This window comes from Leptodactylus fuscus, chromosome 4 (assembly GCF_031893055.1).
Source record: "Leptodactylus fuscus isolate aLepFus1 chromosome 4, aLepFus1.hap2, whole genome shotgun sequence".
In the NCBI taxonomy this organism is placed as follows: Eukaryota; Metazoa; Chordata; class Amphibia; order Anura; family Leptodactylidae; genus Leptodactylus; species Leptodactylus fuscus.
The window spans coordinates 219,346,305-219,367,949 of record NC_134268.1 but is presented as its reverse complement, the minus strand read 5'-3'; the positions used below and the strand labels follow the sequence as shown (position 1 = coordinate 219,367,949).

Sequence of the window (21,645 nt, the reverse complement as noted above, 5' to 3'; positions counted from 1 at the left end):
AGGAGTAGTATTATAGTAGTTATATTCTTGTACATAGGAGGTAGTATTATAGTAGTTATATTTTTGTACATAGGAGTAGTATTATAGTAGTTATATTCTTGTATATAGGAGTAGTATTATAGTAGTTATATTCTTGTATATAGGAGTAGTATTATAGTAGTTATATTCTTGTACATAGGAGGTAGTATTATAGTAGTTATATTTTTGTACATAGGAGTAGTATTATAGTAGTTATATTCTTGTATATAGGAGTAGTATTATAGTAGTTATATTCTTGTATATAGGAGTAGTATTATAGTAGTTATATTCTTGTACATAGGAGTAGTATTATAGTAGTTATATTCTTGTATATAGGAGTAGTATTATAGTACTTATATTCTTGTACATAGGAGGTAGTATTATAGTAGTTATATTCTTGTACATAGGAGTAGTATTATAGTAGTTATATTCTTGTATATAGGAGTAGTATTATAGTAGTTATATTCTTGTATATAGAAGTAGTATTATAGTAGTTATATTCTTGTACATAGGAGGTAGTATTATAGTAGTTATATTCTTGTACATAGGAGTAGTATTATAGTAGTTATATTCTTGTATATAGGAGTAGTATTATAGTAGTTATATTCTTGTACATAGGAGTAGTATTATATTAGTTATATTCTTGTACATAGGAGGTAGAATTATAGTAGTTATATTCTTGTATATAGCAGTATTATAGTAGCTATATTCTTGTACATAGGAGTAGTATTATAGTAGTTATATTCTTGTACATAGGAGGTAGTATTATAGTAGTTATATTCTTGTACGTAGGAGTAGTATTATAGTAGTTATATTCTTGTATATAGAAGTAGTATTATAGTAGTTATATTCTTGTACATAGGAGGTAGTATTACAGTAGTTATATTCTTGTACATAGGAGCAGTATTATAGTAGTTATATTCTTGTACATAGGAGGTAGTATTATAGTAGTTATATTCTTGTACATAGGAGTAGTATTATAGTAGTTATATTCTTGTATATAGAAGTAGTATTATAGTAGTTATATTCTTGTACATAGGAGGTAGTATTATAGTAATTATATTCTTGTACATAGGAGTAGTATTATAGTAGTTATATTCTTGTATATAGGAGGTAGTATTATAGTAATTATATTCTTGTACATAGGAGTAGTATTATAGTAGTTATATTCTTGTACATAGGAGCAGTATTATAGTAATTATATTCTTGTGCATAGGAGTAGTATTATAGTAGTTATATTCTTGTATATAGAAGTAGTATTATAGTAGTTATATTCTTGTACATAGGAGGTAGTATTATAGTAGTTATATTCTTGTACATAGGAGTAGTATTATAGTAGTTATATTCTTGTACATAGGAGCAGTATTATAGTAATTATATTCTTGTGCATAGGAGTAGTATTATAGTAGTTATATTCTTGTACATAGGAGCAGTATTATAGTAGTTATATTCTTGTATATAGGAGTAGTATTATAGTAGTTATATTCTTGTATATAGAAGTAGTATTATAGTAGTTATATTCTTGTACATAGGAGGTAGTATTATAGTAGTTATATTCTTGTACATAGGAGTAGTATTATAGTAGTTATATTCTTGTATATAGGAGTAGTATTATAGTAGTTATATTCTTGTACATAGGAGGTAGTATTATAGTAGTTATATTCTTGTACATAGGAGTAGTATTATAGTAGTTATATTCTTGTACATAGGAGTAGTATTATAGTAGTTATATTCTTGTACATAGTAGTATTATAGTAGTTATATTCTTGTACATAGGAGCAGTATTATAGTAGTTATATTCTTGTACATAGGAGTAGTATTATAGTAGTTATATTCTTGTACATAGGAGCAGTATTATAGTAGTTATATTCTTGTACATAGGAGTAGTATTATAGTAGTTATATTCTTGTACATAGGAGTAGTATTATAGTAGTTATATTCTTGTACATAGGAGTAGTATTATAGTAGTTATATTCTTGTACATAGTAGTATTATAGTAGTTATATTCTTGTACATAGGAGCAGTATTATAGTAGTTATATTCTTGTACATAGGAGTAGTATTATAGTAGTTATATTCTTGTACATAGGAGCAGTATTATAGTAGTTATATTCCTGTACATAGGAGCAGTATTATAGTAGTTATATTCTTGTACATAGGAGCAGTATTATAGTAGTTATATTCTTGTACATAGGAGTAGTATTATAGTAGTTATATTCTTGTACATAGGAGTAGTATTATAGTAGTTATATTCTTGTACATAGGAGGTAGTATTATAGTAGTTATATTCTTGTATATAGAAGTAGTATTATAGTAGTTATATTCTTGTACATAGGAGCAGTATTATAGTAGTTATATTCTTGTACATAGGAGTAGTATTATAGTAGTTATATTCTTATACATAGGAGGTAGTATTATAGTAGTTATATTCTTGTACATAGGAGTAGTATTATAGTAGTTATATTCTTGTACATAGGAGTAGTATTATAGTAGTTATATTCTTGTACATAGGAGCAGTAATATAGTAGTTATATCCTATTAATATTATAAATGTGAAAGTTTGTGAGTTTGTGGGTTTGTGTGTTTGGATGTTTGCATGTTCGGATGTTTGTTCCTCAATCACGGAAAAACCGCTCCACCGATTTGGCTGAAATTTTCCACAAACATAGTTAATACACCCGATTAAACAATAGGCTACTTTTTGTCACAATAGCGCACATACGTTTTTCCCAGGACCCCCACAAAATCCAAACTCACACCACTATCTCTGCAATCTCACACACTTTGGACCCCGGTTTTGGCTGAAATTTTCCACAAACATGGTCCCTACACTCGATTGCGCAATAGGCTACTTTTCGTCACAATAGCGCACATACCTTTTTCCCAGGACCCTTTGGATGTTCGGATGTTTGGCGGTCAATCACGCAAAAACCGCTCCACCAATTTGGCTGAAATTTTCCACAAACATAGTTAATACACTCGATTAAACAATAGGCTACTTTTCGTCACAATAGCGCACATATGTTTGTGCCAGGACCCCCACAAAACCCAAACTCACACCACCATCTCTGCACTCACACACTTTGGACCATAGCAAGCCACAAAATTCATATTGCCCTCTGCAGCCTCGCCCCTAACCCCACACAATCTCATATACATATACTTTACCACTTTGCCCCTCACCTTAACGATTCTCTAGGAGGCGCTCTTTAACGCTCCGGAGCAGCCATGTTTGCCCCCACCACTCTGACAATCCGTGACACCGCCCACCCATGTCAATACCCCTAGGAAGTCTAATAAATGCAAAAAAAAAAGTTTAAAAAAAGTAAAAAAAATATAAAAAAAATAAATAAAAAGGATTAAAAATTCTAATCACCCCCCTTTCCCTAGAACACATATAAAAGTAGTTAAAAACTGTGAAACACATACATGTTAGGTATCCGCGCGTCCTAAATCGCCCGCTCTACAAAGCTATACAAATATTTTTCCTGTTCGGTAAACGCTGTAGCGGGAAAAATGGTCAAAAGTGCCAAACTGCCATTTTTTCACTGTTTTGATTCTGCAAAAAATTTGAATAAAAAGTGATCAAAGCAATAACATTTCCCGAAAATGGTAGAATTACAAAGTACTCCCGGTCCCGCAAAAAAAGACGCCCTATACCTCCCCGTACATGCACGTATAAAAAAGTTACGGCTGTCGGAATATGGCGACTTTTCAAAAAATAATTTTTTAACACCGTTTTGGATTTTTTTAAGGGGTCAAAATGTAAATAAAACCATATAAATTTGGTATCCCCGGAATCGTAACAAAGCACAGAATACAAGGGACATGTCATTTTGGTTGCACAGTGAACGCCGTAAAACCAAAGCCCGTAAGAAAGTCGCAGAAATGCATTTTTTCTTCAAATCCTCCCCATTCTGAATTTTTTCCCTGCTTCCCAGTACATTATATAGAATAAATAATGGTGGCATCATGAAGAAAAATTTGTCCCAGGAAAAATTAAGACCTCATATGGCTCTGGGAGCGGAGAAATAAAAAAGTTATGGGGTTTAGAAGGAGGGGAGTCAAAAACGAAAATCAAAAAATGCCATCGGCGGGAAAGGGTTAACTTCAAATACTTCTGTCCCAAAGTCACTATGTAAAGTTTCTCACAACACCGTATATATAGCAGCTCTAATACAAAGTAACTGCAACACAAAAGTCTCACGTATGAATTACAGCAAAAACAAGATACAAACTTACATTTCATATCCCATCCCTTATACACAGTACGAAAACCTTACCCACGCCTGTATATACCCACTGCTACAATCACCGCAGACGAAGTCGCGGGTACCAGCTAGTTCTTGTATATAGGAGGTAGTACTATAGTAGTTATATTCTTGTACATAGGAGGTAGTATTATAGTAGTTATATTCTTGTACATAGGAGGTAGTATTATAGTAGTTATATTCTTGTACATAGGAGTAGTATTATAGTAGTTATATTCTTGTACATAGGAGGTAGTATTATAGTAGTTATATTCTTGTATATAGGGGTAGTATTATAGTAGTTATATTCTTATACATAGGAGTAGTATTATAGTAGTTATATTCTTGTACATAGGAGGTAGTATTATAGTAGTTATATTCTTGTACATAGGAGTAGTATTATAGTAGTTATATTCTTGTACATAGGAGTAGTATTATAGTAGTTATATTCTTGTACATAGGAGTAGTATTATAGTAGTTATATTCTTGTACATAGGAGCAGTATTATAGTAGTTATATTATAGTACATAGGAGTAGTATTATAGTAGTTATATTCTTGTACATTGGAGTAGTATTATAGTAGTTATATTCTTGTACATAGGAGGTAGTATTATAGTAGTTATATTCTTGTACATAGGAGTAGTATTATAGTAGTTATATTCTTGTACATAGGAGCAGTATTATAGTAGTTATATTATAGTACATAGGAGTAGTATTATAGTAGTTATATTCTTGTACATTGGAGTAGTATTATAGTAGTTATATTCTTGTACATAGGAGTAGTATTATAGTAGTTATATTCTTGTACATAGGAGCAGTATTATAGTAGTTATATTATAGTACATGGGAACGAGTATAATTATAAAGAATATTTCCTTTAGTAAACCGTCCTCCTTCCCTTCTCTCCTGATGACTGCACCGTTAGTATTTGCCTCTTCCTACCATTGTAGACACCTTTGCTGTGACGTTTGGAGTTGTAGATTTTGGATGTTTTGTATTAGAGCAGAGAACCTCCCTGCCTGGTACAGTCCACAGGACTCCACACCCTGCTGGATGATGCCAAGTTGCTTAGATGAAATATGTGACACTTATCATAGGAATGCCACTTATGTGAGCAGCTCAGAGGCTAAACAAGACTTGGGCATCGTATAATGTAAGATGCCACCAACCTTATAACACTAATTTTGGCCACCTCACTGGTTTTCCCCCCACCAGCCTTCTTTTGACACCATACTGGGTGAGTGATGCAATGTTTTTTTATGTCATGACATCATGAATATGTACAGCCAATCATAGCACAGCCCTGTGCACTGTATACTATACATATATACTGTCCTCCTCTATCCTTTTAGGTGCTCTGCTTTGCTTGCTAACTAGCATGCCGCAAGGGTCTTTTTGGCCCAGTCCTCCAGTGGCCATGGCAGCCAGGCACCATTTGATCCCATCAATCTGTTTAAGCCCCCGGGCCCTTGCCTGAGTGTCAGTACAGAATCGCTTTGGTTCTAGTCCTGTCTGGCTCCCATTCCTGTAGACTCAAGTCCTCTGATCCCTGGTTCTTGGCTTGTTCTGGTTCCTTTCTCTTGCACTCTGCCTCCTTTCTGATTATGATCCATCTGGCTCCAGGACTTTGCCTTTTCATCCAGGTTTTGATTCCTGTCCTTTCTTCTGATTGCCATGTTTCTGGTCCTGATTCTGGTTCCGGTTTGTAAGCTATTGGTTTTGAGTCCTGGCTCTATGTGCCAGTCTGGTTCTCCTGGTTCTGTTCCTGTCGTCACTACAGCAGCCGGGCGCTGTTGTCATCAACTTATTTAAAGGGATTCTATTATTAATATCAAATTTTTTTCCTCGATCACACGGTGGAGTAGCCTTAAGAAAGGCTATTCTTCTCCTACCTGGCACCGCCATTCGGTAGAAATCCCAATTTTTGTCTGTATGCAAATAATTTCTCTCGCAGCACTGGGGGTGTCCCCCCCGCTTAAACAGCACTGGGGGCGTCCCCAATGCTGCGAGAGAACTCTCCAGTGCCGCCTCCATCTTCTTCAGGAACGGCCTCTCTGCGCATCTTCTTCTGAAGCTGGGTTCAAAATTTCACGCATGCGCAGTCGGCTCTGCCGTCGGGCCTCGGGCAGAACCAACTGTGCATGCCCGCCTGGTGTAAGCTGCCATTTTCTTGTGGCCACTTACACAGTAAGTTGGGGTAAGCAGCCACAAAAATATGGCCGCACACATGTGCAATCGGCTCTGCCCGAGTTCTGATGACAGAGCCAATTGCGCATGCGTATAAATTTGAACCCAGCTCCAGAAGAAGACGCGCAGAGAGGCCGTTCCTGAAGAAGATGGAGGTGGAGATTTCTCTTGCAGCATTGGGGACACCCCCAGTGCTGTGAGAAAACTCATTTGCATACAGATGAAAACCGGGATTTCTACCAAATGGCACAGTGCAGAGGAGAAGACATCTAAAGGTAGGGGAAGGATAGTCTTTCTTAAGGCCATTCCTACATGTGATTGAGAAAAAAATGTGATTTTAATGATAGAAGCCCTTTAAGCTTCCAGTGTCAGCACAGAACAGTTTCGGTCCTGCTTCCATCCAGCTCCAGTGGACTCAAGATGCCTTGTTCTTTGTCTGGTTCCTTGCCCTTAAACTCCACAATGCCTTGTCCTGGTCCTCCAAGTAACTCCAGGACTTTCTTTTCCTCCTGGTTCTGACTCCTAGCCTTTCCCATGATTGCCATGTTCCTGGTCCTTCTGGTTCCAACGTCTGCCATGAGTCCAGGTTGTCCTGCTCTTGGTTTCGACTCCTGGCTTTGACCCATGTCTGGATTGCCTGGCTCCTGATTGTGTTCCTGACTCCATTCTGGTCCTGCTCGTGTCCTGACATTACTACTGCAAATGGTGACCATTCTGGGGGCCACGTCCTGGGAATCTCCCAGCAGCCTTCAGGGTCTGGTTGACCACTCCGTCCGTGCCCACCTATAGTGACACCACTGATCACAACAATTGTGCAAATAAACACTAGAATCCTGGTGTGGCCTGAACCGCCCGCACGTGTGAAGTGATATGAATTCCACGTATGTGCGCCCGTAAACGGGTTTGGAAGAGGGTTAACGTTTCAGCTTAAAATGTGAACTGAGCATCAGACGCCCGTCGACCCCGGCGTATCACAACAAAATAATTAGCTGTCAGGATGTTTCACTTGTGAAATTAATTATTATAGACTCGTCACCTAAATTGCGCTATCTAATGTGATGATTCATTTAGCCTCGCGTCGGATCACTGTAATTTCGCGAGGGCTCGGCTCCGGCAGGTGACGATTAAATTGCTTAAAACTGTAATTTGTGATTCTTGATTAAAAGAAAAAGTCGTCCTCGTGGGGCCGAAGATCCGAGCGCGGGACAATTATACCAATCTGTAACGCGCTGCCATATGGCGACACACGGAACTTCCTGCTCGTGACATATTGTACGACTTATACCTTTTCTATTCGGATACTCTAAATATGTTCTAAATATCTCCAGCGTACGGGAGGAGGGGCTGTATCTAACCGGGGGGTCCCGTAATGCTGGGATACAGCGTATCCGATCCAGTATTAGTCTGATGCAAATGGCAATCCCTCCAGAGTGAGATATGAGATAGATAGATAGATAGATAGATAGATAGATGATAGATAGATAGATAGATAGGAGATAGATAGATAGATAGATAGATAGATAGGAGATAGATAGATAGATAGATAGATAGGAGATAGATAGATAGATAGATAGATAGATAGATAGATAGATAGATAGGAGATAGATAGATAGATAGATAGATAGATAGGAGATAGATAGATAGATAGATAGATAGATAGATAGGAGATAGATAGATAGATATGAGATAGATAGATAGATAGATAGATAGATAGATAGATAGATAGGAGATAGATAGATGATAGATAGATAGATAGATAGATAGATAGATAGATAGATAGATAGATAGATAGGAGATAGATAGATAGATAGATAGGAGATAGATGATAGATAGATAGATAGATAGATAGATAGATAGGAGATAGATAGATAGATAGATAGATAGATAGATAGATAGATAGGAGATAGATAGATAGATAGATAGATAGAAGAAAGAAAGAAAGATAGATAGATAGATAGATAGATAGATAGATAGATGATAGATAGATAGATAGATAGATAGGAGATAGAAAGATAGATAGATAGATAGATAGATAGATAGGAGATAGATAGATAGATAGATAGATAGATAGATAGGAGATAGATAGATAGATAGATAGATAGATAGATAGATGATAGATAGATAGATAGATAGATAGATAGATAGATAGGAGATAGAAAGATAGATAGATAGATAGATAGATAGATAGATAGGAGATAGATAGATAGATAGATAGATAGGAGATAGATAGATAGATAGATAGATAGATGATAGATAGATAGATAGATAGATAGGAGATAGATAGATAGATAGATAGATAGATAGATAGATAGATAGGAGATAGAAAGATAGATAGATAGGAGATAGATAGATATGAGATAGATAGATAGATAGATAGATAGATAGATAGATAGATGATAGATAGATAGATAGATAGATAGGAGATAGATAGATAGATAGATAGATAGATAGATAGATAGGAGATAGATAGATGATAGATAGATAGATGATAGATAGAGAGATAGATAGATAGGCGATAGATAGATAGATAGATAGATAGATAGATAGATAGATAGATAGATAGATAGATAGATAGGAGATAGATAGAAGATAGATAGATGATAGATAGATAGATAGATAGATAGATAGATAGGAGATAGATAGATAGATAGATAGATAGGAGATAGATAGATAGATAGATAGATAGATAGATAGATAGGAGATAGATAGATAGATAGATAGGAGATAGATAGATAGATAGATAGATAGATAGACAGATAGATAGGAGATAGATAGATAGATAGATAGATAGATAGGAGATAGATAGATAGATAGATAGATAGGAGATAGAAGGATAGATAGATAGATAGATAGATAGATAGATAGATAGATAGATAGGAGATAGATAGGAGATAGAAAGATAGATAGATAGATAGATAGATAGATAGATAGGAGATAGATAGATAGATAGATAGATGATAGAAAGATAGATAGGAGATAGATAGATAGATAGATAGATAGATAGATAGATAGGAGATAGATAGATAGATAGATAGATAGGAGATAGATAGATAGATAGATAGATAGATAGATAGATAGGAGATAGAAAGATAGATAGATAGATAGGAGATAGATAGATAGATAGATAGATAGATAGATAGGAGATAGAAAGATAGATAGATAGATAGATAGATAGATAGGAGATAGATAGATAGATAGATAGATAGATAGGAGATAGATAGATAGATAGATAGGAGATAGATAGATAGATAGATAGATAGATAGATGATTGATAGATAGATAGATAGATAGATAGATAGGAGATAGATAGATAGATAGATAGATGATAGATAGATAGATAGATAGATAGATAGGAGATAGATAGATAGATAGATAGGAGATAGATAGATAGATAGATAGGAGATAGATAGATAGGAGATAGATAGATAGAAAGATAGATAGATAGGAGATAGATAGATAGGAGATAGATAGATAGGAGATAGATAGATAGAAAGATAGATAGATAGATAGGAGATAGATAGATAGATAGATAGATAGATAGATAGATAGGAGATAGAAAGATAGATAGATAGAAAGATAGATAGATAGATAGGAGATAGATAGATAGATAGATAGGAGATAGATAGATAGATAGATAGATAGATAGATAGATAGGAGATAGATAGATAGATAGATAGATAGATAGATAGATAGGAGATAGATAGATAGATAGATAGATAGATAGATAGAAGATAGATAGATAGATAGGAGATAGATAGATAGATAGATAGGAGATAGATAGATAGATAGATAGATAGATAGATAGATAGATAGGAGATAGATAGATAGATAGATAGATAGATAGGAGATAGATAGATAGGAGATAGATAGATAGATAGATAGATAGATAGATAGGAGATAGATAGATAGATAGATAGATAGATAGATAGATAGGAGATAGATAGATAGATAGGAGATAGATAGATAGATAGATAGATAGGAGATAGATAGATAGATAGGAGATAGATAGATAGATAGGAGATAGATAGATAGATAGATAGATAGATAGATAGATAGGAGATAGATAGATAGATAGATAGATAGGAGATAGATAGATAGGAGATAGATAGATAGGAGATAGATAGATAGATAGATATAGATAGGAGATAGATAGATAGGAGATAGATAGATAGGAGATAGATAGATAGGAGATAGATAGATAGGAGATAGATAGATAGGAGATAGATAGATAGGAGATAGATAGATAGGAGATAGATAGATAGGAGATAGATAGATAGATAGATAGATAGATAGATAGATAGATAGATAGATAGATAGATAGGAGATAGATAGATAGGAGATAGATAGATAGGAGATAGATAGATAGATAGATAGATAGATAGATAGATAGATAGATAGATAGATAGGAGATAGATAGATAGGAGATAGATAGATAGGAGATAGATAGATAGATAGATAGATAATGATACAGGATCTGTACAAATACTGATCAGAATTACTATAGATTTATTGGGGTTCGGGGGGGTCTTCCAGGCTTCTTATTGTACTGTATGGCCTCCCTGGATGATATATAAGGTATTATTACACATTCGGGGGTTATCTAAGGACCCCTTGCCTGTATAACCCCCCTGTGTGACACGTCCCATAGCTCTCCATAGAGGTGGACGCCTCCTCAGTTTCCAAGGCTCCCATCTACCTCTATGGAGACCAAGGGCCGTCACTTGTCTTGGTCTCTGGTTGAAACTAGTGACTTGGGGCCCCTGATTGTTGAGACAGCAGGGGCCACAGCTATTACACCGCCATCTAACCCACTTGTATCACTTGATGGGTTGCCATCTTCCATATTACTGACACTGTTGTGCTTGCTCTGGGGTTTCCATGGCAGCAGCAGATCAGTTTTTATGCATAGTATAAATTATGGCCAAAACCAGACTGAAAATACAGATTTATTTTTTTTATTGCATGAATTCCAGTGACCCGTGCGGATAATTTCCGCCTCTCCTCACACCCCGCGTCCTCCCCTCCGCCATGTCTCATTACTCTGCTGTGAGGTGCTTGCGCAGTGTCTCTTTATAAACACCACAAGCCCCGCCCCTCCACCCACGCGCCCGTCATCCACACCTAGCTCTGCCAATCAGGAAGCAGCCTTTCCCGCTCTGTCGTCTGACCACACCCCCTGAGCGGCGCCACGCCCCTTACGCTGCCTTTAACCCCATCGTTGCCGGCCGCCCTGTCGGTGCGCTCTCAGTCCCGTCAGATTTGCGGTCGTGAACTGGTTACTTGTCGGCCCCGCCCCTTGTTTATGTCGGAGAGGAGCCCCGCCCCCGGCCGCCGCCATGTTGGGAAGGTCAGTAGAGAAAGAAGGGGAGGAGTGCAGGCTGTCACACCGCCCCCTCCTGAGGGAAAACAGGGACCCGCCGCGGACTCCGTCACCCCCGGGACAGCGGCCTCTTCTCCCCCGCCTGGACTTCATGCTGAGGAGGAGAAAGCCGAGCCAGGGAGCCGACCCGGCCGCGGACACCCGGGGGAGCCTGAGCGAGCCGAGCCGGGAGCTGGCGGCCGGGTAATAGCTGCGGATCACAGAGCGGAGAGGCAGAGCTCGGCCGAGTCCATGGACAACACGTCCATCATCACCCAGCTCAGCAACCCCAAGGAGGAGGCCATCCTGTCCTGTGCCCAGGAGAAGGGTGAGTGCCCGGGGGTGGAGGGGGCAGTGCCAGGGTGAGTGCCCGGGGGTGGAGGGGGCAGTGCCAGGGTGAGTGCCTGGGGGTGGAGGGGGCAGTGCCAGGGTGAGTGCTGGGGGGGGTTATAGGGGGCAGTGCCAGGGTGAGTGCCCGGGGGTGGAGGGGGCAGTGCCAGGGGGAGTGCTGGGGGGGTTATAGGGGGCAGTGCCAGGGTGAGTGCCCGGGGGTGGAGGGGGCAGTGCCAGGGTGAGTGCTGGGGGGGTTATAGGGGGCAGTGCCAGGGTGAGTGCCCGGGGGTGGAGGGGGCAGTGCCAGGGTGAGTGCTGGGGGGTGGAGGGGGCAGTGCCAGGGTGAGTGCTGGGGGGTGGAGGGGGCAGTGCCAGGGTGAGTGCTGGGGGGTGGAGGGGGCAGTGCCAGGGTGAGTGCCGGGGGGTGGAGGGGGCAGTGCCAGGGTGAGTGCCGGGGGGTGGAGGGGGCAGTGCCAGGGTGAGTGCCCGGGGGTGGAGGGGGCAGTGCCAGGGGGAGTGCTGGGGGGTTATAGGGGGCAGTGCCAGGGTGAGTGCCCGGGGGTGGAGGGGGCAGTGCCAGGGTGAGTGCTGGGGGGATTATAGGGGGTAGTGCCAGGGTGAGTGCCCGGGGGTGGAGGGGGCAGTGCCAGGGTGAGTGCTGGGGGGATTATAGGGGGTAGTGCCAGGGTGAGTGCCCGGGGGTGGAGGGGCAGTGCCATGGTGAGTGCTGGGGGGATTATAGGGAGTAGTGCCAGGGTGAGTGCTGGGGGCAGTGCTAGGGTGAGTGCCCGGGGGTGGAGGGGGCAGTGCCATGGTGAGTGCTGGGGGGATTATAGGGGGTAGTGCCAGGGTGAGTGCTGGGGGCAGTGCCAGGGTGAGTGCCCGGGGGTGGAGGGGGCAGTGCCAGGGTGAGTGCCTGCGGGTGGAGGGGCTCTTGCCCAGGGGTCGAGGGGGAAGTGCCAGTTGGTGGAAGGAGCATTGGCAGTTTGAGTACCCAACGTTATAGGGGCCAATGCCAGGGTGAGTGCCCATTGGTATAGGGGCAGTGCCAGGGTGAGTGCCTGGGTGTGGGGACAGTGCCATGATGAGTGCCTGTTTGTATAGGGGCAGTGCCAGGGTGAGTGCCTGTTTGTATAGGAGCAGTGCCTGGGGGTGGGGTGGAGGGGGCAATGCCAGTGAAATTGCGGGTGTGGAGGGGGCAGTGCCAGGGAGATTACCTGAAGTGGAGGGGGCAGTGCCATGGTGAGTGACTGTTGGTATAGAGAGCAGTGCTATGGTGAGTGTCTGGAGTTGGTGGGGCAATGCCAAGGTAAGTGCCCTGGGATGATGGGGGGCTAATCTGGGGGTACGTGCTTATAAATGTGCCAGACTAAGGCTCTGAGATTCGTGTTGCCTTGCTGTGACAGGGCAGTGCCAAGATAGGGTTCCCTGGGGTGGGAGAAACAGGGGCAGTGCCAGCCTGAGGGCATAGTAATGATGTGGACAGTGCCTGGCATCTTATTCTTTGCCCAGGTTTGGTAACTATGGGTGACAGGGCAATCCCAGGGTAGGGTTTGTGGGGTGCGAGGAGTACCTGAAGATAGTTGGCAGCAATACCAGGGTGGATATTTGGAGTTGGCATGGGTAGTGCCAGGGTAAGAGTCTGGTGAAGGGGCAGTGCCAGACTAATTTTCCCTGACCTTGTTGGCTGTGCCAGGGTTAGAAGTAGTGGGAGCCCGGGGATGATGTGAGCAGTGACGGGCAGCGCCACAGTAGGGTGCCCAGGGAGGGCAACTGGACCAGTGTCTGATGTGCCCAATGTTATGATGGCTGATGCCACAAATACTGAAGCTCTGTGCCAGGGTAACAGTCGATGCCCAATATATAAATAAGGGTTTGTGCCATGAGTGAGGTCCCCTGGCATTGATCTGTGCCCTGAGCATGGCTGCTGGTTTTATAGTGTGCCCTCTACTGTGCCCAGTCGTGGGAGTGATGCCCAGACTAAGGATTTTGTGTCTGTGATTGGTGCCATCTCCAGGGGATGGGTGAGGGGGCATTGTGCCGGGGAACATGTGATATGTCCAGTATGTGGAGTGCAGGGGGGTGGTTGTGGTTGGTTTTGGATGGTGTCCTCAGTGGTGGGTATCCAGCCTGTGCCAGGGAAAGACCTGGTGCCCAAATTGTGCCAAGATGCCAAACTTAAGGGGGTGGGGTCTACAGTTCCTGCGGATCCCAAAAGTGAGATGTGGGAAAGGGCCACTGGTGGTGCTCTAGATTGTGCCCAGGTGGTGTTTGGGTAAGGACCTTCTCGGGGCGAGGTGGTTGGTGCTCCGGACTGTATCGGGGACAAGGGGGAAGGAGGCAAAATCTGTGCGGTGTGAAAGATGATGGAACGGTTGTGCAGGGAACGTTCCCTGGTGGAGGACAAGGACCCAGCCATGGGTGTGATGCCAGTGTGTGTGTACGCTGGCATCTCCCTCCTCACACTGTACGGGTGACATCACTGGGCTTGTGCAGCACATGCTGGGAGTTGTAGTTCTGTCCTGATTGCTCTGCCCTTGCTCTTCTCTAGTTCACTTGTTACACCTACTATTGACCTACAGGTGGCGCTGGAGAGACAGTTTAAGCTATTTTGCCTATTTTTGACAAGGCGCATTGCCTGCAAGACTTCCTGCACCCAGGAGGAGGGACAGCACCTCCCTTCCCCAAATCCTGGGGGTATCGCTGTCCCTGCTGGGATTGGCACCCAGGACCCTTGTTCTGCAAAGTTATAGACCTGACCATCCTTTAATAGGCTCCTCCCCACTGATTCCGGCCCAAGTGCTGTTAGTTGTGGTGCCTGATATCGCCTCTACACTCCCTTATGTCAAGTGGGTGGTGTCAGGCAAGGGGGCGTGGCTCAGAGCTCAAACCAGCTCCAAATTCTGATACCACCCAATTGAGATTAGGGAGTCTAGGGCCAAAACTAACAGCACTGATTTCTCAGGAACAGCGGGGGCGAGAAAAAAAAATATTCCAACTGTGCTGGAATCGGTGGGGCGGAGCCTATTAAGGGGTGAAAAGCGTTTAAGTTGGTGGCGTAAGGTTCTTAAAGAGGACGTGTCCCCTCTGAGCGCGGTGTAAGGCGTCTGTTATTAAAGGGACACTCCATACACACCAGATCCTGCTCCGACTCTGTGCGCCACCTGCTGGGGAAGTGAATACAGGCTAGTGTCCCCTGGTATCAGTCTGTGGCATGCTGGGAGTTGTAGTTTCACAGCCGCTGCAGTGCCAGGATGTGTTGCAGTTGCACTACATGTCCCAGCACTGATTCCCTGCCACCCCCCACCCTAAATGTTCATAATGACATGGGAAATCCAGGGGGCTTTTGTCAAGCTCAGGACCACCGCAGCGCAGAAGCCATTAATAGCGAGTCATGTGAGCAGCGTGATCGGGGGACGACAACGCAGGCCGAACAGTCAGCAGTGCCAAGTGACGCCTGCAGGGAGTGGGAGCAGCACCTCTCATGTCTGACCGAATGCCTGCGCCCCCCCCGACACCTGTGCACTGGCTGCAGAGTCTGCAGGGTGTGACTACAATGGCTCCCCCTACTGTACACCTGATGTCTATGTAGTGATTTACAGCCAAAATCAGCCGGTGATCTGAAGGCGACTGAGACCTGGACATGACATGGAAGGGGTATTACAGGCCTTGTATCCGGAGGGGAATGTACCCCCCCCCCCCAAACCATAGTATACAGGAGCCCCCTGCTGGTGACCCGACTACTCCTATACTGACTGCAACTCCCTCCTCTGCTGTGTATCATGGAGGCCAATAAATAGTGAGGGCAGCTCTGGAGTATAATACAGGATAAGTAATGTAATGTATGTACACAGTGACTGCACCAGCAGAATAGTGAGTGCAGCTCTGGAGTATAATACAGGATAAGTAATGTAATGTATGTAAACAGTGACTGCACCAGCAGAATAGTGAGCGCAGCTCTGGAGTATAATACAGGATAAGTAATGTAATGTATGTACACAGTGACTGCACCAGCAGAATAGTGAGCGCAGCTCTGGAGTATAATACAGGATAAGTAATGTAATGTATATACACAGTGACCGCACCAGCAGAATAGTGAGCGCAGCTCTGGAGTATATTACAGGATAAGTAATGTAATGTATGTACACAGTGACTGCACCAGCAGAATAGTGAGCGCAGCTCTGGCGTATAATACAGGATAAGTAATGTAATGTATGTACACAGTGACTGTACCAGCAGAATAGTGAGCGCAGCTCTGGAGTATAATACAGGATAAGTAATGTAATGTATGTACACAGTGACTGCACCAGCAGAATAGTGAGCGCAGCTCTGGAGTATAATACAGGATAAGTAATGTATGTACACAGTGACTGTACCAGCAGAATAGTGAGCGCAGCTCTGGAGTATAATACAGGATAAGTAATGTAATGTATGTACACAGTGACTGTACCAGCAGAATAGTGAGCGCAGCTCTGGAGTATAATACAGGATAAGTAATGTATGTACACAGTGACTGTACCAGCAGAATAGTGAGCGCAGCTCTGGAGTATAATACAGGATAAGTAATGTAATGTATGTACACAGTGACTGTACCAGCAGAATAGTGAGCGCAGCTCTGGAGTATAATACAGGATAAGTAATGTAATGTATGTACACAGTGACTGTACCAGCAGAATAGTGAGCGCAGCTCTGGGGTATAATACAGGATAAGTAATGTAATGTATGTACACAGTGACTGTACCAGCAGAATAGTGAGCGCAGCTCTGGAGTATAATACAGGATAAGTAATGTATGTACACAGTGACTGTACCAGCAGAATAGTGAGCGCAGCTCTGGAGTATAATACAGGATAAGTAATGTATGTACACAGTGACTGCACCAGCAGAATAGTGAGGGCAGCTCTGGAGTATAATACAGGATAAGTAATGTAATGTATGTACACAGTGACTGCACCAGCAGAATAGTGAGCGCAGCTCTGGAGTATAATACAGGATAAGTAATGTATGTACACAGTGACTGTACCAGCAGAATAGTGAGCGCAGCTCTGGAGTATAATACAGGATAAGTAATGTAATGTATGTACACAGTGACTGCACCAGCAGAATAGTGAGCGCAGCTCTGGAGTATAATACAGGATAAGTAATGTATGTACACAGTGACTGTACCAGCAGAATAGTGAGCGCAGCTCTGGAGTATAATACAGGATAAGTAATGTAATGTATGTACACAGTGACTGCACCAGCAGAATAGTGAGGGCAGCTCTGGAGTATAATACAGGATAAGTAATGTAATGTATATACACAGTGACCGCACCAGCAGAATAGTGAGCGCAGCTCTGGAGTATAATACAGGATAAGTAATGTAATGTATGTACACAGTGACTGTACCAGCAGAATAGTGAGCGCAGCTCTGGGGTATAATACAGGATAAGTAATGTATGTACACAGTGACTGTACCAGCAGAATAGTGAGCGCAGCTCTGGAGTATAATACAGGATAAGTAATGTAATGTATGTACACAGTGACTGTACCAGCAGAATAGTGAGCGCAGTTCTGGGGTATAATACAGGATAAGTAATGTATGTACACAGTGACTGCACCAGCAGAATAGTGAGGGCAGCTCTGGAGTATAATACAGGATAAGTAATGTAATGTATATACACAGTGACCGCACCAGCAGAATAGTGAGCGCAGCTCTGGAATATAATACAGGATAAGTAATGTAATGTATGTACACAGTGACTGTACCAGCAGAATAGTGAGCGCAGCTCTGGAGTATAATACAGGATAAGTAATGTAATGTATGTACACAGTGACTGTACCAGCAGAATAGTGAGCGCAGCTCTGGAGTATAATACAGGATAAGTAATGTATGTACACAGTGACTGCACCAGCAGAATAGTGAGCGCAGCTCTGGAGTATAATACAGGATAAGTAATGTAATGTATGTACACAGTGACTGCACCAGCAGAATAGTGAGCGCAGCTCTGGAGTATAATACAGGATAAGTAATGTAATGTATGTACACAGTGACTGCACCAGCAGAATAGTGAGCGCAGCTCTGGAGTATAATACAGGATAAGTAATGTAATGTATGTACACAGTGACTGTACCAGCAGAATAGTGAGCGCAGCTCTGGAGTATAATACAGGATAAGTATTGTAATGTATGTACACAGTGACTGCACCAGCAGAATAGTGAGCGCAGCTCTGGAGTATAATACAGGATAAGTAATGTAATGTATGTACACAGTGACTGCACCAGCAGAATAGTGAGCGCAGCTCTGGAGTATAATACAGGATAAGTAATGTATGTACACAGTGACTGTACCAGCAGAATAGTGAGCGCAGCTCTGGAGTATAATACAGGATAAGTAATGTAATGTATATACACAGTGACCGCACCAGCAGAATAGTGAGCGCAGCTCTGGAGTATAATACAGGATAAGTAATGTAATGTATGTATACAGTGACTGTACCAGCAGAATAGTGAGCGCAGCTCTGGAGTATAATACAGGATAAGTAATGTAATGTATGTACACAGTGACTGTACCAGCAGAATAGTGAGCGCAGCTCTGGAGTATAATACAGGATAAGTAATGTAATGTATGTACACAGTGACTGCACCAGCAGAATAGTGAGTGCAGCTCTGGAGTATAATACAGGATAAGTAATGTATGTACACAGTGACTGCACCAGCAGAATACTGAGCGCAGCTCTGGAGTATAATACAGGATAAGTAATGTAATGTATGTACACAGTGACTGTACCAGCAGAATAGTGAGCGCAGCTCTGGAGTATAATACAGGATAAGTAATGTAATGTATGTACACAGTGACTGTACCAGCAGAATAGTGAGCGCAGCTCTGGAGTATAATACAGGATAAGTAATGTATGTACACAGTGACTGTACCAGCAGAATAGTGAGCGCAGCTCTGGAGTATAATACAGGATAAGTAATGTAATGTATGTACACAGTGACTGTACCAGCAGAATAGTGAGCGCAGCTCTGGAGTATAATACAGGATAAGTAATGTATGTACACAGTGACTGTACCAGCAGAATAGTGAGCGCAGCTCTGGAGTATAATACAGGATAAGTAATGTAATGTATGTACACAGTGACTGTACCAGCAGAATAGTGAGCGCAGCTCTGGGGTATAATACAGGATAAGTAATGTATGTACACAGTGACTGTACCAGCAGAATAGTGAGCGCAGCTCTGGAGTATAATACAGGATAAGTAATGTAATGTATGTACACAGTGACTGTACCAGCAGAATAGTGAGCGCAGCTCTGGAGTATAATACAGGATAAGTAATGTATGTACACAGTGACTGTACCAGCAGAATAGTGAGCGCAGCTCTGGAGTATAATACAGGATAAGTAATGTAATGTATGTACACAGTGACTGTACCAGCAGAATAGTGAGCGCAGCTCTGGGGTATAATACAGGATAAGTAATGTATGTACACAGTGACTGTACCAGCAGAATAGTGAGCGCAGCTCTGGAGTATAATACAGGATAAGTAATGTAATGTATGTACACAGTGACTGTACCAGCAGAATAGTGAGCGCAGTTCTGGGGTATAATACAGGATAAGTAATGTATGTACACAGTGACTGCACCAGCAGAATAGTGAGGGCAGCTCTGGAGTATAATACAGGATAAGTAATGTAATGTATGTACACAGTGACCGCACCAGCAGAATAGTGAGCGCAGCTCTGGAGTATAATACAGGATAAGTAATGTAATGTATGTACACAGTGACTGTACCAGCAGAATAGTGAGCGCAGCTCTGGAGTATAATACAGGATAAGTAATGTAATGTATGTACACAGTGACTGTACCAGCAGAATAGTGAGCGCAGCTCTGGAGTATAATACAGGATAAGTAATGTAATGTATGTACACAGTGACTGTACCAGCAGAATAGTGAGTGCAGCTCTGGAGTATAATACAGGATAAGTAATGTAATGTATGTACACAGTGACTGTACCAGCAGAATAGTGAGCGCAGCTCTGGAGTATAATACAGGATAAGTAATGTAATGTATGTACACAGTGACTGCATCAGCAGAATAGTGAGCGCAGCTCTGGAGTATAATACAGGATAAGTAATGTAATGTATGTACACAGTGACTGCACCAGCAGAATAGTGAGTGCAGCTCTGGAGTATAATACAGGATAAGTAATGTATGTACACAGTGACTGCACCAGCAGAATAGTGAGCGCAGCTCTGGAGTATAATACAGGATAAGTAATGTAATGTATGTACACAGTGACTGCACCAGCAGAATAGTGAGCGCAGCTCTGGAGTATAATACAGGATAAGTAATGTAATGTATGTACACAGTGACTGCACCAGCAGAATAGTGAGCGCAGCTCTGGAGTATAATACAGGATAAGTAATGTAATGTATGTACACAGTGACTGTACCAGCAGAATAGTGAGCGCAGCTCTGGAGTATAATACAGGATAAGTATTGTAATGTATGTACACAGTGACTGCACCAGCAGAATAGTGAGCACAGCTCTGGAGTATAATACAGGATAAGTAATGTAATGTATGTACACAGTGACTGCACCAGCAGAATAGTGAGCGCAGCTCTGGAGTATAATACAGGATAAGTAATGTATGTACACAGTGACTGTACCAGCAGAATAGTGAGCGCAGCTCTGGAGTATAATACAGGATAAGTAATGTAATGTATATACACAGTGACCGCACCAGCAGAATAGTGAGCGCAGCTCTGGAGTATAATACAGGATAAGTAATGTAATGTATGTATACAGTGACTGTACCAGCAGAATAGTGAGCGCAGCTCTGGAGTATAATACGGGATAAGTAATGTAATGTATGTACACAGTGACTGTACCAGCAGAATAGTGAGCGCAGCTCTGGAGTATAATACAGGATAAGTAATGTAATGTATGTACACAGTGACTGCACCAGCAGAATAGTGAGTGCAGCTCTGGAGTATAATACAGGATAAGTAATGTATGTACACAGTGACTGCACCAGCAGAATAGTGAGCGCAGCTCTGGAGTATAATACAGGATAAGTAATGTAATGTATGTACACAGTGACTGTACCAGCAGAATAGTGAGCGCAGCTCTGGAGTATAATACAGGATAAGTAATGTAATGTATGTACACAGTGACTGCACCAGCAGAATAGTGATCGCAGCTCTGGAGTATAATACAGGATAAGTAATGTATGTACACAGTGACTATACCAGCAGTATAGTGAGCGCAGCTCTGGGGTATAATACAGGATAAGTAATGTAATGTATGTACACAGTGACTGCACCAGCAGAATAGTGAGCGCAGCTCTGGGGTATAATACAGGATAAGTAATGTAATGTATGTACACAGTGACTGCACCAGCAGAATAGTGAGCGCAGCTCTGCAGTATAATACAGGATAAGTAATGTAATGTATGTACACAGTGACTGTACCAGCAGAATAGTGAGCGCAGCTCTGGGGTATAATACAGGATAA

At 42.0% G+C, this 21,645-nt stretch overlaps 1 protein-coding gene across 2 annotated transcripts in view; it reads left to right on the top strand.

Moving 5' to 3' along the window:
• Nucleotides 1-11,933: 11,933 nt before the first annotated feature.
• Nucleotides 11,934-21,645, top strand: part of CTDSPL (CTD small phosphatase like) — a 44,916-nt gene continuing 35,204 nt past the window's right edge. For both annotated transcript variants that reach the window (XM_075271822.1, XM_075271821.1), the window contains exon 1: nt 11,934-12,141. In XM_075271822.1, the coding sequence (XP_075127923.1) occupies nt 12,066-12,141 (76 nt within the window). In that variant the 5' untranslated portion in view covers nt 11,934-12,065. The remainder of the gene's footprint in view (nt 12,142-21,645) is intronic.